The following is a 15,230-nucleotide window of genomic DNA, read 5'->3' as shown; positions in this document are numbered from 1 at the left end:
GCTTTGCACTATTTAAAGTTTTAGACCATATTAAAATCAAATTTGATTATTAATGCATAAAAAACATGCCACTTAGCTCCTGTTAGTTTGTAAATTGTGGAAACTCCTACCAGCCTGTAATTGTGAAGCACTTTTGTTTGCTGTTTTTTCTTTGCAGTTTTTTTGTTTGTATTTCCTCTAGTTCATGTGAAGCACTTTGAAATGTCTTGTTTACCGGACCTTATCAAACAGTGACTTTAAAACTTAAATTTGTTCCAAATTGGGATTTTTAAGAAAGCACTCCTAACAATGAGGTTTAAAAATGTAAACATTGAATTTAAGTGCATTAAAACATTTACACAAAGACTAAAATGTGCCAGTGAAAGAGTAATAATGGTATAAAGCACAGGTGGATTTCCATGAATTAGAATACCATTAACAGTTAACACGTTTCAGTAAATTTATTCTAATGTAAAATAAGCATAAATGGCACATATGTTGACAGGTGAGCTGAAAACGGTTGCAGGTCATGAGCCGGTCTGAAATCCTCGCTCACAAACATTCAGCTCCTCGTTTTGATTTGTCTGTTTTGTTTCTAATACTTATCTTTGCTCCATTTAATCTGCTGGTGACTGATATCTGACAATGATGCGCGACGCTGCAGCTGTTTGATTTAGTTCTTGTTTTCTCACAACATTTGCTTTGAAAGATGAGGAGCAGCACAAACCTTCATCTCCGTGTCCCTGAGCATTGCAGCATTAGCGAGATTTCTCCTGGGCTTAATGTTCTAATCTTTTTACTGCTGTCATAATGTGGTGTGATGTACAATTATTTGTAAGTATTTGTTCTCTCCATGATTTATCAGGTTTTCTTTGTGCTTGTTTGAGCGACAGATAAAATTACATTGACACATTTTGCTTTCACGTGAGTCATTATAGCTAAAATATGATACTTTGACGAGCAAAACACTGTCATCTTGTACATAAAGCACCTTTAAGACATCACCACATGCTTCCCCCGATTAGAGGGACTCCAAAATGGAGGATATTTGTTTTAACAAATGTGCACCACTGCCTAGATACAGAGTGGGTCAGTTTGCCCACTGGCTCGTCTTACCCCACTCGGCCCTGCATTGTTTTACTGATCACTTGATCAAAATGCTTTCTCTGCTATTCAAGATTGCTGCTCTCTGATCATAATTCCTCTTTCCTGTGTAAAAATGAAGCTGTAATTTCACTCTGGAAGCTTAAAGGAAACCTCCGAGAAGTGTGTGTGTTTGCAAGCAGAGAAGGAAATGGACCCAATTACCCACCGGCTTGGCAGGCAGCTGAGTTTGAGGAGCAGCTACATGCACATTAATTTCACATTAACATCGCACTCGCCCTATTTCTTCACCGGGATCACAATTTAGGCACAGAAACACTTTGGTGTTTCTTTTTCTAATTTTAAATTACAACCTTGTCACTTTGTCACAACAGCTTTTTTTTTTTTTACGCCTTTTGTTTGCAAAAATACAAAATGTAGAGCCGTTTGTGCCTCAGCACCAGGGCTCCTTTTTCCAATTAAAGGTAAACAACTGACAGAAGGATGTCGCACAAAGGAGAAACAGACGGTTCACAAAATATTAGAGACTAGACAAGAATACTGAACAGCTTTTTAAGCTTGTGCTAATAAGAACTGCTGAATATATCGGATCATCTGTGAGAAACATGGTGATTATTGAACCATGTTTTGCTGCAGAAACCAGCAACATTTAGACCCATGCTGAGACGCTTAGTTGTCTTTAAAAACTGAGAAATTTCTTGTTTATTGTGTCATGCATTCAAATTAATTGCTAATGTTATCAGCTGGCACATGTTGCGAGAAGGCAAACATCTTCTGATAAATGATGAGCTCTTACACTGGTTGTCACTGCAAATGCAACATTGTAATAGAAACTGTAAATTAGTTTATGCTGTAATTTATCTGATAAATTTAAAAAAAAAACAAAGTTGTTAGTGTCAGATCATCAAAAAGATTTCACAATTTACATTTGATCCGAGCCACAAACTGCCTCTTCCATCACAATCCTGCCGACTCTGCGAATATTTCCAGATTTTCGTGCCTCTGCAGTGATCATTGATTTGCCGTCTGGTGTTGCAGGCATCGCTCTGGAGAAGGTGTTCGACTACAGCGAGTACTGGGAGGTCACCAGAGGCCTGTACGCTCCCTTCGACTGCACCGCCACCATGAAGTCGGGCAACGCCGATGTCTACGAGAACGAGATACCCGGAGGACAGTACACCAACCTGCACTTCCAGGTCGACGTCCTTCCATGTCGTCAACGTCGCGCAGATTGATTTTTATTTTCATTATGAAAGCAAATTGGATTTTATTTCATTTCTTTCTTTTTTTGTGTGTGTGGAGAAAACGTAGCTAACGGTTCACTTACAAGTATTTGTTGAATTTAGCATCACATCTCATAGTTGGTGCTTTTGTCAGCTTTTTGGAACGGACGTTTTGTGCTAAAAATTAGAAATGTGTCAATAAATCAACTGGCTGATAATTTATTCCCAATGTCTTTAGTTCTGGGAGAACAACTGATCTCATGTTGTCTTTAGCACTTTTGCAGATTAAAATCTGATTTGACAGGTCAGGTTAGTGTCAAACTGAAGGCCCGGGGGCCAAATCCGGCCCGCTGTTGCTTTTTATGTGGCCCTCTGGACTCTAAATTACATCAATTAGTCCCTCAAGTTTTTTCTCAAACTTGCAAAATTCACACAAAATTAACAGATTGCCACATTTTTTAAGGCAAATTTTTCTCAAAAATTGGTCAAAAGGATTGAGTTTAAATGACTTAAGTCATTTAAACTCAACATTTAGCAAATATTGCAACAATTCCTTACAAATGTTTCTGAATTAGCAACAAAAAATCCGTCATTTTGACACAAACACTGATGAAATCCTGGATGAACTGACTGATCGCTGAGAAAAGACGTTCAGTATTATTAGATTTTTATAAACAACAAACAGCTATTCATTGATATTTTAACAATTTAATGGGTTTGATCAATAGATTCTGGCACAACGGCCCTTTAAGAACATTCAAGATTTTTGCTGCGGCCCAAAATGAACATGAGTTTGACGCCCCCTGGCTGGTGCGTCCCTAACAAACTCATCTTGTCCATCCAAATTATTTCATTGGCACCTTGTTTGTGCTGCCAGCGGACCGTGGAAACATTTTTAAGATTCTGGGAAGCCATCTCTGTAGAATAACAGGTTGTTCTGACTAAAAGTACAGAGATTGGCCAAACCATTTCCAGCAGATTACTTTGGTTTTTACCCTGTTATTCCACATTCCCAGTTAGATAATTTAAAGTTATTTCCTAGAGCTGTATACTTGTCAAAAATAAATTGATAAACAGAAACGTATCCGTCTCCGGAAGCAAAAATATGTTGTTGCAAATCACATTTAACAATAGTGTGTGTGCTGATCTTCAAGGCTTCTGATGCTGCAGCAGCAATTTGAAGCCACTGACCGGGCAAGCATTACTTGACTTCCTTCCTTTAGAAAGGAAGGTAATAAAAGGTTTGTATGTGCTGCTCATCCCTGCTGTGGTCTGTTCCATTGCAGGCTCATAGTATGGGGCTCGGAAATAAGTTCAAGGAGGTGAAGAAGGCTTACGCTGAAGCAAACAAGCTACTGGGAGACCTCATTAAGGTGAGACGGGAACACAACACTCCTGGCAACAGCAGCGTAGCTGCAAACACGTATGTAATGATCCTGGTTTGGCTCTGATGGAGAGCTTGGCACTATTCGTCCAGAAATAGAAAAATCCTGTTTACAATTTTCTGATTTCACCCTAAATGCAAGGCGCGGCGAGGCAAACAGGTCTGCGTCCGCTCACAACTGTAAGGCATGCAGACTTTGCGTTTATAGCAATAAATGCAAAATACACAATTTCATCTGCAGCGCTCTGCTGAATACACAAATATGACTGCGGTGTGTTTAATATTCTTCCACCGGCATCGGTCACATTTACTGAATCTAATGAACAACACCTCTTGCTCTACTTGCATAACAATGTGCAAATTTACTCCTCACTACTTTTATCTCGGAACAGATGAAGGAGGATTTTATTTGAGTAAATATATCTATTACTGACATGACAGAAGCCAGAGTTTATCTCCTGTGAGGTTGTAGCGAACGGCGCTCTCTGAGCAGGACAGGCAGCAGGGTTCGCTCTGCAGGTTTGTCCCATTCAGCAGCCGTTTGCAACCCCTGAGTTAATATTAATTACCAAATGTTGCTACAATCGGGTTTTTCTGGTTTTCTTTGAGGTTCGACCCGCTGGCTGCAATTTTGTCCAATTAATTTTTTCTCTCTCACGGTTTATGAAACTTAAGAAGATAAAGTTCTGCAGGTTCTGTGATAGGGGTAATAGCTTTAGATCCAAAATGTATGAATTATAAGGATATTTGGTATCACTTTATTTGATGGGGTGAGCATAAGACTGACATGACAGCGTCATAAACATGACATCGAACATGAAGGAGCCTTTATGAAAGTCTGAGTTAATGCAAAGTTGCTCTAAAAGTTGCATTAAAAGTCCAGTAAAAGTGCCAACTTTGCATTAAAGTGTCATTATTTTGTAAATAATGCAAAGCTGACACTTTTAATGCAACTTTTAGAGAAACTTTGCATTAAAAGTGTCTGTTTACCGAATGACACTTCATGACAACTGTCATAGACATTCATAAAGGCTCCTTCATGTTCATGACAGATGTTATATCATGTTTGTCATGTCAGTCTTATGCACATGCCGTCAAATAAAGTGTTATCGAATCTTCAGATTTATGTACCAAAGCAGATTAAACGTAGAGCAGTATTATGTGTTTTCCAGGTCCATAATGCCTTTTTTTAGCGCAATAAAGTAGCTATACGGTATCGTTGGTTCCTGTATATGGAATATAAGCTCTTGCCTTCCAGTAAAAGTTACAGAAATCCCCAAAAACTGTACCCACCTCCCTCAAAATGTTGAATTAAAATTTTAAACGAACGTTGCGTTGAGGCGTGGAAGGTGTTCAGTAGCTTTGGTTTTCTGTTAGGACTGTAAAATAAATCGGTAGCAAAACACACGGCGATGGACGCGTGATTCAGAAGCGCACAGCATTGTGGGGATGTAGGCAGAAAAAAAAGACTTCAACCGCTCGACCAGCGGCAGCCAGCTGAGCACTATGTGGTTACCTAGCAACTCGCTCCCTCTCTGGTTACCTAGCAACAACCTGTTGAGTAACTGACGCAGCAGCAGTTTAAGGTTTCAGCGCTGTGCCTCGTAACTACTTAAATATAAGAAACAGCAGCACTGAGTGAGGACTGTGAGTGAAACAGGAACAGTTTGACCAGATATTTACAACTAAAAACTATAATTATCCAAATGATGCCGTTTCCAGCCATATTTCCCAGCCCGACGTCCTGTTGTTTTTAAACTGTCGTCTGTGTGTTCATAGATGTGCTGTACTTGTATTTATTTTCTGTTTAGGCAGCTGATGCGACGCATCACACACCGTTGAGCTCATGACAAATTTCCCCAAAGGGACGATACAGTGTATTCTATTCTGTGTTGCCTTCAGCTGTTATAAAAATGCTGCATACATGCCAAACATAACTGAAACGAAATTTGATTTTGCAATTTAACGGTTTGAAATTGGGCCTCTGTCTCTTTAAGAAGCTCCTGCTCTTTCCAGCACTCCTCCTTCACACCAATGCTCCTCCACTAAGGAGTTCGGACTGAAGTTTCTAATCTCCCTACGTTTTCTCACCGATGTTGATGATGATTCGCTACGAGGCTAATTTCAACACAGATGAACCAGCAGGTTGTGTTATCTCTGATGCGACCACAGTGGATTGAAGAAGGATTTGCAGCACCGCTCTCTTTTAAAGCGACAATTTTGCTCGTGTAATTCAGTCAGAAATCAGCTGCTCTGTCTTCATTAACACGTTCCCCTGAGCTAACCGTCACATCACTTACACGATGCTTGTAGGTCGCTTTATGCCTGAGCTAAAGCTGAGTGAAAATTAGATTTTTTTTTGTTTAGTGAGCAGCCATTAATTGCGTTTAATCTAATAACTCCTTGGTGCAGCCAGGACTGCAGTTGTTGCACTTTTCTCCATCCTCTCATTTATAGCTGGAGCCACGTTTCAGGCCGGTTCATGATGTCTTTCTCCAGTCTGCAGTTTGATCTCTTAAAGGAAACTTTAATTGCCGCCATGTGGAGAAACGATATTATCCATTCAACAGTTTGATTTGCGCCCAGGATTTACCTCCTGCCTGCCTTTCTGTTCCTCATTATCTTTCATTAAACCCTTTGTTTTCCTTCATTATTTACCATCCTCATAATAGATGCATTCCTCTTTTATTGTGTTCACACTCTAATTGTTTTCCTCTTCCCTCTTTATCAAACCTTTCTGGTCTCTGTTCTCTCATTTTGTTGCGAATGTTTATTCCTCAGTCAGCTCCATATCCATTTATCTACCTCCTTGTCTCCTATGTTTTTTAGATTCTTGCCTCTGTTTTCCTCTCTACTTTCCATTTCTGTTTTGCTCATCAATTCTCTCTCCAACTTCCCCTCTCTCTCTCTCTCCATGTTCTCTATCAATTCAATTAAGACTCTGTGGGCTTCACTGCACAAGCCAATGTTGGCTCTGCGTGCCTACGGGCGCGGCGCTGCTCTCTGCTGCACCCTGTTAGCTTGACAATGCCTGCGTCTCTCTCCCTGTCAGCTTGTCTATAACGGTGAAGGAGCGCGCTTACGAGACGTAGACGTAAAGAGGACAGACCACATAATGTGCTGGCAGTATGCAGACCGTCCCCTGCATGCCCTTTACGGCAGAAAGCTCTCAAACTCAGAGCTATCTCTGAAGTCTGCCCCTGAAGGATTGCACTCGTCAAAGAACTTCATTTGCACAACTTTTCATTTTGAGAACAATGAAACACAAAAGAAGCTCGTTTTGAGAAGTTGTAATCATCACCGAGGTATTTGCATAAAAGTAATTTGCTTCAAAAAGACTCTTTAGGTTTAAATCTGTTTTGAAGCTCCAGAGCATCCAAACAGACTCTTAACCCATTCAGGCCTGATGCAACTTCAGCTTTTTTTAGTTCCTACGTTGCTTAAATTGGTGCCTTCATAGCAAAGAATGGAGGTCAAGTTGTCTGCAATGTGATGCATCTTAACTATTCTGTCTACATCTATGCATTTATAGATCTCTATGTAAAGAGAGATATCATTTCCTTCACTCCATCATCACTGCAGCATCACTGGCTTTCCACGCTAACGACCCAGAATCGCTAGCAGAAATCATTTATGTCTCAACATTGAAAAGATTTTAAAACTTGTGTGTCTTTTCCAAAATGTTACGTCCCAAAATTTTGCAACTGTACAGTTTGCTACATGAGATGACTTGCACACATTTAATGACTCTTAGATCTGATTTTATATGTTTATGTGAAAGGAAACTGAGTGGCTTCATATAAATGTCTCCAGACATACAGAACTGCTGTCACATAACGTTGAAGTCAAAACACAACATGACTAGTAGAGGTGATGATGACATGAATTAAAAGTTTAGCACCATAAAACATTACTACTTTAATTCAAGGTAGATTTTCACCCATTGTTGTATAAATTGAAATCCAATTAAAATTTGGAGAAAAATTGCTGAAAACGTCATGGAAGAAAAACTGATGGATGGCTAAATAAAAAAGAAACTACTTCTAGACAATGGACCAGGGAATGAAGTCTGGAAAAACTAATATTTTTCCAGTTTTACCAGTTATCCAGTCCTGATAAACACTGCAGAGCCGCTGTGATAAATGCGTCAGTAAAATGCATTTTTCTGATTCTTAAAATCTGAATAATTGTTCTTTTGGATCTTTTGCATATCAGACAAACCATAAAGGCCGATTTAGTGACATTAGCCGAACTAAAAGCTGAAATCACTGACAGTGTGGCTCAGTTGTGATCATTTTAACAAAAAAAAGACAGATTTACAGAGCTGCAGGAGGCTCTCCACTGCAAACAGCAGAATACCTCCTGATCTTACGGCTGCACACACAAACTTCACCCAATGTCCAACTTAATGTGCAGAACTGTTTGCTCTCAGATCAATGGACACCCTCAGGAGCATAAACCCGACGTTTCATGCCTCCACATCCATCATCCTCATAGTTAGCGCAAACTTCTCTCCTCCCATTTAGAAACTGTGCATCGAGTCTCCGCCGTGTCTAATTGGTCCCAAACTACTGTACATGCAAACTGCACGGCTGCTGCATCATTAACGGGGCGGGTTCAGTCCGATGTGAAACTCCTGTGACTGAACTGACCAAAGGCCCTTTAATGCTGAGGGTATTTTTACTCCTGTTCTAATTAAATCATAAGCATTTATGTTGAACTGGAACATAAATTCACATGAAAGCTGTAGCTTAACGTGCAGTCACACGCATATCCAACCACGTCGTCATATTTTGAGGACAGAATGAACAATCAGAGGTAAAACATCACCTGCTGCTGAATATCGATTCATGAAAGAGAACAGCCGTCTGATGGTAACCTGAAATTGTTTTGTTTATTCAGAGGTGCTAATGAACCGTTTACTTGGTGTGATATAATAATACCACAAAAAGATGATTACTGCAAAAGTACCTCTTATTTTATATCCATGTCTAGAATTTAAGTAGGAAAGTTTAATGGAGGGAAAACATTTAATTTATGTCTGCTAGTCATCCATCCCTCCCTCCTGTTACAGATCAGTATTGATCTTTGGTAATTATTCTTTAAATCCCAACCGTCTCGTTGTTCCCAACCAGCTGAATCTGTTCCCTCCTGCTCAGCGTGAGGCTGCAGTATAAATCCCTCTTTGCCAGAGGATAATTGTAACAACTGATCTGTTTTCTGCTGCCTCATATCGTTTTTGCTTGAAGGTGCGTTCGCTGAACAGCAGGAATATCAGTCTGAACTCACCTGCTCAGATGCCCAGCGGTGCCGTTTTAACAATATAATCTCTGACAGAGCTAACGATGCTGCAACATTCGGTGAATTACAGGAGGAAGGGCGCCATTAATTGGCATTGACTTGTCTGTTTGGAGGTTTTCCAGCTCTCCAAAAGCCCTGGCTCTGTTTTTCTCTTCTCAAACTTCTGCTGCACTCCTTTTTTCATCAACCCTTCCTTCCTTCCTCTCGCCTTTGCTGAAGCTGTCGCCGCCTGAGCTTGATGTGACTTGTGTATATTTTTGTACGGCTGCCCTCTTTTTCGTTCGCCTCAGTGTTTCTGCCACTTTCCTTTTGCAATTACAGGCACGTATTCACTCACCTGCACTCTCTCGAACACGCAGTCTGTTAGACTCGGAGGTGGAGCACGTCTTGTATTGCCTGTGGGGCTGTAGATGTCGACGGCTCCCGTCTGTTTGCTGCTTTCTTTCTTAATCTGTCCATCCCTTTATGTCTCCCTCTCACTCTCGCTGCAACTCCCCGCCATCTCTCTCCTCTTTCATTTAGTTTTATCTCCTCCCTCATCAATTGCTCCCATCTTCTCTCATTTCGATTAGACTTCCTTTATGTATCTCTAATCTTTCTATCATTCCTGCTCTCCTCCTCTGAGCCTCTTATTATCACTCCTCTCTCTTTCCTCCTCCTCCTGACAGGTACCATCCTTCACTGGCTTGGCTGGCTCGCATTATTGTCTGTGTGTTTTATTTGCCTCTCGACCCGCACACACCAGCAGATGCACGCTCGCCGTTCTGAGTGATATAATCCTTTTCCCATTAGGGGAGCCCGGGTTTGGATGGAGTTGCATTTCGAAGCAAATGTGAGCAAAGCACACTGACACAGGGCGCAGAGGCATACAAGCACACACAATATCGCCGCCATTCCTCCACGCACAGACGCAATCCGTCTCCCTGCTGCAGCTTTGTAATATCGCAGATGTGGAGTCATGCATGTCCACTTACTGAGAGGCAGGATGCTTTAAATGGACAGCCAAGTTCTGATCAAGAGGTTTTATCAGCTGGCTGCAATAATCAATTAATCACATGATGCATTTCAATTGTATTTTATTTGGTAAAATAAATAAAATATGTATTTAAAAAAATATTTCAAAAATTTTAAATATCTCCCTCAACCAGAGAGTGGATTGTTCTTTACAAAATTAAAGTTTGTTGAACTTTGAGAAAACAAACTTGCATTATGTCTGAGAGCAACAGTGTTGTTGTTTATCACAGTAACTTTTGGGACAGTTTGTCATCCAGCTAAATTTATCGTGAAAAGCCAAGTTATGCGGATTCCCTCTAAGTCACCGGTGTCAAACTGAAGGCCCGGGGGCCAAATCTGGCCCGCTGTAGCTTCCTATGAGGCCCTCTGGTCTCCAAATTACATCAATTAGTTCCTGCAGTTTTTCACAAAACTGCAAGATTCACACAAAACCAACATATTTTCAGATTTTTACAGCAAATTTCTCTCAAAATTGGTCAGAAACGCTGGATTTAAGTGACGGCTGCCTCAGCCTTACTTGGACTGATCGGTGTGAAAAAATGTTCAATATTATTTAATTTTAGGAAACACTTACTGAATGCTGAAACAAACAACTAATTACTAATATTTTAACAGTTTCATGGGTTTTATCAAGACGTTCTGGAACAGCTGGCCCTTTAAGAACATTCAGATTTTTGATTTGGCCCAAAATGAAAGTGAATTCAATGCTCCTGACCCAAGTGACCATCGTCCTAAGATAGTCTAATAATTGCATCACAGTGTTTAATTCCCAACTTCCACCCCTATAGGAACGAAGTATTTAAGCTGACTGCCTCAAAAACAATCACAATATTTAAAAGTGAGCTCAGTTCTGGTCCAAAAAGGGCTTCAGATATTTATATTACCTGATGCTTTACACTGCGGGCCTCAGGAACTGCAGGTGGCGTCTCAGCCAATATTACCCTGAGAACACAGGAGGTTTCTGCAGCCTTCTGTAGGTTATATTTATATAATATCATCCCAGCAAACATCATTCACCCTGAGATTCCTCCAGAGCCACCGTGAAGCTGAGAAGCTGGGTTCAAATGAAACTCCTGTACACGAGCCCTCATGTTTGGGCCGTATAGGACCAGAAACTTGTAGTTGGCTCCTTTCTCAGACCCCAACATTATTATCTGCTCATAATCGTGTTTCCAATAACTGGGATTGGTGGTTTTGCTGGGCGCGACGTTATTGAAATCAGACAGTCGAGTTCTGCTGCTTTTTTTCTCACAAGACTTGAAAGTTTCTTTGTTTCTTATATATAAGTTCCATATTGAAATTACGTGATATTCAGTTATTTTTCATCAGTTTTATAGCAACAGTGATCAATAGGTTCTGTAAATTGCTTGTCTGCAGACTGAACAACAAAATAAAAGCTTATAAAGAACATTTATTTCAGCTACCTCTCAAACTACAAAGGACTTTTAGAAGAAGTTTGGATATTATTCACCTTTTTTCAAGAAAACACTCAAAGGTTCAGAGTTAATATATCTGATATTGAAGTCAGAGGTGTCTGGTTTATCAACAAATATCAACAGTCTTGATGTCACTGTGGATCCAGGAATAATAAATATTTGGGCTGTGAAAAAGAAGGCAGGAAACGGGAGAGGCTTGAATATAAAAGAAGAGGAAAAAGTGACGAATCTGACATAAAATCAGAAGAAATGATGATTATTATGGTCTAAAAATGCTTTGATCCACACAGACTTCAGATCTGACCCACCTTGTAAAAAGGCTGTTCACAATGCACGGACGCTCATTTGTAAAATTAATTTTAAACACGACAAACCAATTTCAACATGGCGGTGAAGGGACAAAGGCAGATTGGTTCTGCTGTGTTTTAAGGCAACTCCGACATGAACTTTTGCTCAGCATTTCCAACATAATGGCCTCTCCAGGGATTTTAAAAACCCATTCAAATCACTTAAGCCTTCCTGCAAACAAAAGGGAGAGGAATCCATCATTATCTTTTCAAATGCCAGTCAAACCAAGATGTAGGTTTTGTAGCAGCGAAGTGTACACTCTCCTCATTTATCAGGGAGTATTTCTTATTTGTATCGTGCTTCAACAAGCACCCAGACCCCAGAAGATTGAGGAAATCCCTGAGGAGTGAGAGCGCTTCAGGTTTCACTCAGGACGTCTCGTCAGCAGGAAAATGTTTCACTGAATCCACACCTGCTCAGGCTCTTTTTATTCGCTTCCTGCATGGTGCAGAGTTTTCAGTTTAAAGGGTTTCCCTCCAATCTTTCCCGTTGCACTTATAGGTTGATGTTTTGGGTAGAAACTGTGGAACAGTGCGGTGGGTGCAGTCTGGTGGTTACAGATTAAGTCGACCCTTTCTGCCCTTTTTGAAGCTCTGATTCCCCAGAAGAAAGCAGCTTTGAATCTGTCTCTTCATTATAACAGAGGAGCAATTTCTCCAGTCGATATTCCCATCAGTGTCCCGTTCCGCCAGCAAGGCGTCAGCTAATCAACGTTATGCAGCAGGAACTGCTGCCGTAATTATGGAACATAAAAAATATTGCTTGTGATTTTAATTCGTCTTTCATTTTCCGCTGCTTTATGTTCTGGTTTATTTTTAAACCCTGAGAAATTATTTTTCCCCCTTTGAGTTTTGGTCCCAAACTCTGATGGATTTTAATTTTACCTGATAGATCAAAGGACATTCATTTTAAATCTGAAAGGTGTGGCATGCCTTTTCATTCAGTAGAGTCATATGTAGTTGTGATTATAGCTGCAAACGTTTTGAATAATCCCTCAAGCTGGCTTTTATTTGAACTTGAGCTATTTGCAAAATAGCTCAAGTTCAGTCAGATTAGGTGGAGAACATCTCTGAACATTAATATTTAAGTCTTAACAAGATCAAGATTTTGACTTTGATTTTTTTCCAAGATCATGACTTTGACTAGGACACCATTCAAACACATAAGTGTCGTTTTGCTGGAAGATAAACCTTCCAGAATTTCTCTATGTGCATTTAGCTACAACAATCTTCTTTTTTTTTTTTTCTTCTTTTGAAACTGCATCCCCATAGCATAATGCTGCCACCACCACAGTCTATATAAAGCAAGTAATGAGAGGTTCCTGAGAGTGAAATATCTCATATCAGTGTGATTATTAAGACAGTAAATAGATGAATGTTTAAACTATCAGTTCGTTCTTCCACTGAATTTCTGAATTTTATTTTACCAGGAAACAGACTAACAGCGCCCCCTGTTGGCTCGAGATAATGTGGCTCTGTCTGGTCTTTACCTAGAACAGGCTCTTTAACACCAACGCTCCTCTCTTTCTCTAGGTGACTCCGTCCTCCAAGATCGTTGGAGATCTGGCTCAGTTCATGGTGCAGAACAACCTGACCAGGGCGGAGGTGGAGGAGCGGGCGGACGAGCTGTCCTTCCCCCAGTCCGTGGTCGAGTTCCTGCAGGGATACGTCGGAATACCGCACGGTGGATTCCCCGAGCCCTTCAGATCCAAGGTACTGGAGTTAGGAATCAAACATGCGTGGATGCTTCTGGTCATTTAATTCATTTGCACTTCGGATTTATGAAGTTATCATTTTATCCTGAACAGCTTTGGGTAGAGAAAGCAGCCATCTGCTGCAGAATATTCTTTGACAACCAATTAAGTGAATATCTACTATTTACATGCAGTCTACAGGTACATTTAATTCATAATCTATCATCAAAACAACAATTTAATTCATAAAGTTTAAATCAAACATGGCTTTAATATTTATTTTATATGTTGCAAATGAAAATCCCAAATTTAAATATCGTAGAAGACCAATAAAAGTAACTTAATACAGAAATATCTAAATATCAAAAGTAAAGGTAGACTTTTTCCCTCCACTAAGCTTTCATTAATATCCACTGAAATGGCACATTGAAGAGCCAGCTTCGGTTTCAGTGGCTTTATGTGGTTTAACCTCCCGCTGGAGGGAGTTGGTGCTGAGTCAGCAGTTTTCCCCCCATGAGTATAAAATAAACGTATATAACCTAAAAGTCTTGTTTTTGGACTGTGGGAGGAAGCTGCCGTGGCAAACTCATTAAAAATGTTGTAGATGTTGTGCTGCTAGCACTTAGCAGCAGCTCAGAGGCGGAAACAAGAGCATTGCGCAACATAAATAATCACCCAGATGCAACGCGGTGCGCTAAATAATAAAACATAATTTAACGGAGCTTTGAGGCAGATAATGTTTCGACTCACTGGAGGAATCGTCGCAGCCACAGAGAACCTCAAATCTACCTGAACAAAACCAAAGTTGACTGAAAATGCTGTTGAACTTGAACACTTTTGCTCTTTTATGAGAAACGTCAAGCTAAATGCATGTTTACAAACCTGTGCTCATGTATTGATATAAAAAAAAATCTAAACCAAAGACGCTCTGCTTACATCTGACGGAGTCCTTCAGAGGATGGAAACAAAACCCCGCTCTGTCTGTTCTCCTTTCATCCTGGTGTCTGTTCTCCTTCCTCCGCGTCAGCAATCAGCCAGGTAGAGCCTCGTGCTGCACGTCAGAGGCCGTCAGCCCGTTTGGCAGCCTCGCAGAATCTCAACACGTGAATGAAGAGAAGTGTGTCACGCTGTTCCGATCTCCATCCAACAGATCTGAGGGAACTTGACATTTACAGAAAGAAAAATAGTGTTTTAGAAGAAGAAATCTGTTGGTTTGCCCACTTACACACTCACTCACACACACTGAGCAGTATGTAAAATATGAAATATCGGCTGAGACAATACCTGCTCTTTTTAAAGGTCAGCCATTTTTTTTACTCTGAGGCTGCCAACAGCTCGAACACTTGCATCTCTGCAGAAACCGAAGGATTTTAATAATCTCTCCTGTCTGCTTCATGTTTGCTTTCACTCTGGTTGCTAAATTGCTGCATTATAGGCTTGTCTGTCCAGTTTCTGGTCAGGTCCTCCAGGTAATCGTTTCCCTGCTTTTGTGATTCTAACTCCCGTCATCCTGCTGACCTTGGCACTTATTCATTCACTCCTTATTCTGGATCAGATGTTTGTCGTTTACCGTCCCTGGAGTCGAGAGCCTGGACAGGTCATGATGATCCACTTGTACTCATCAGCACGAATGTTATCTTAATGCTAGGCTTTTAATGGATTATTTGAACAGTTAATTTAACAGGGCAGGACAAATTTACAAAAGAACAACTGTAATATAGTTTGGAAAGTTGAGATCTGACATTTAA

General features: G+C 40.4%; 1 protein-coding gene across 3 annotated transcripts in view; it reads left to right on the top strand.

Annotated features, from left to right (window-relative positions):
* Positions 1–15,230, top strand: part of pcxb (pyruvate carboxylase b) — a 381,625-nt gene that overhangs the window by 342,025 nt on the left and 24,370 nt on the right. For all 3 annotated transcript variants that reach the window (XM_088016052.1, XM_088016053.1, XM_088016054.1), the window contains exons 20-22: positions 2,122–2,279; positions 3,593–3,679; positions 13,322–13,501. In XM_088016052.1, coding sequence (XP_087872178.1) covers positions 2,122–2,279; positions 3,593–3,679; positions 13,322–13,501 — 425 coding nt within the window. The remainder of the gene's footprint in view (positions 1–2,121; positions 2,280–3,592; positions 3,680–13,321; positions 13,502–15,230) is intronic.

The sequence above is a fragment of the Poecilia mexicana genome, unplaced genomic scaffold (assembly GCF_051168715.1).
Source record: "Poecilia mexicana isolate PSO_F unplaced genomic scaffold, ASM5116871v1 scaffold_18, whole genome shotgun sequence".
Classification (NCBI taxonomy): Eukaryota; Metazoa; Chordata; class Actinopteri; order Cyprinodontiformes; family Poeciliidae; genus Poecilia; species Poecilia mexicana.
The sequence above is the reverse complement of the archived record's forward strand: the minus strand, read 5'-3'. Positions and strand labels throughout refer to the sequence as shown.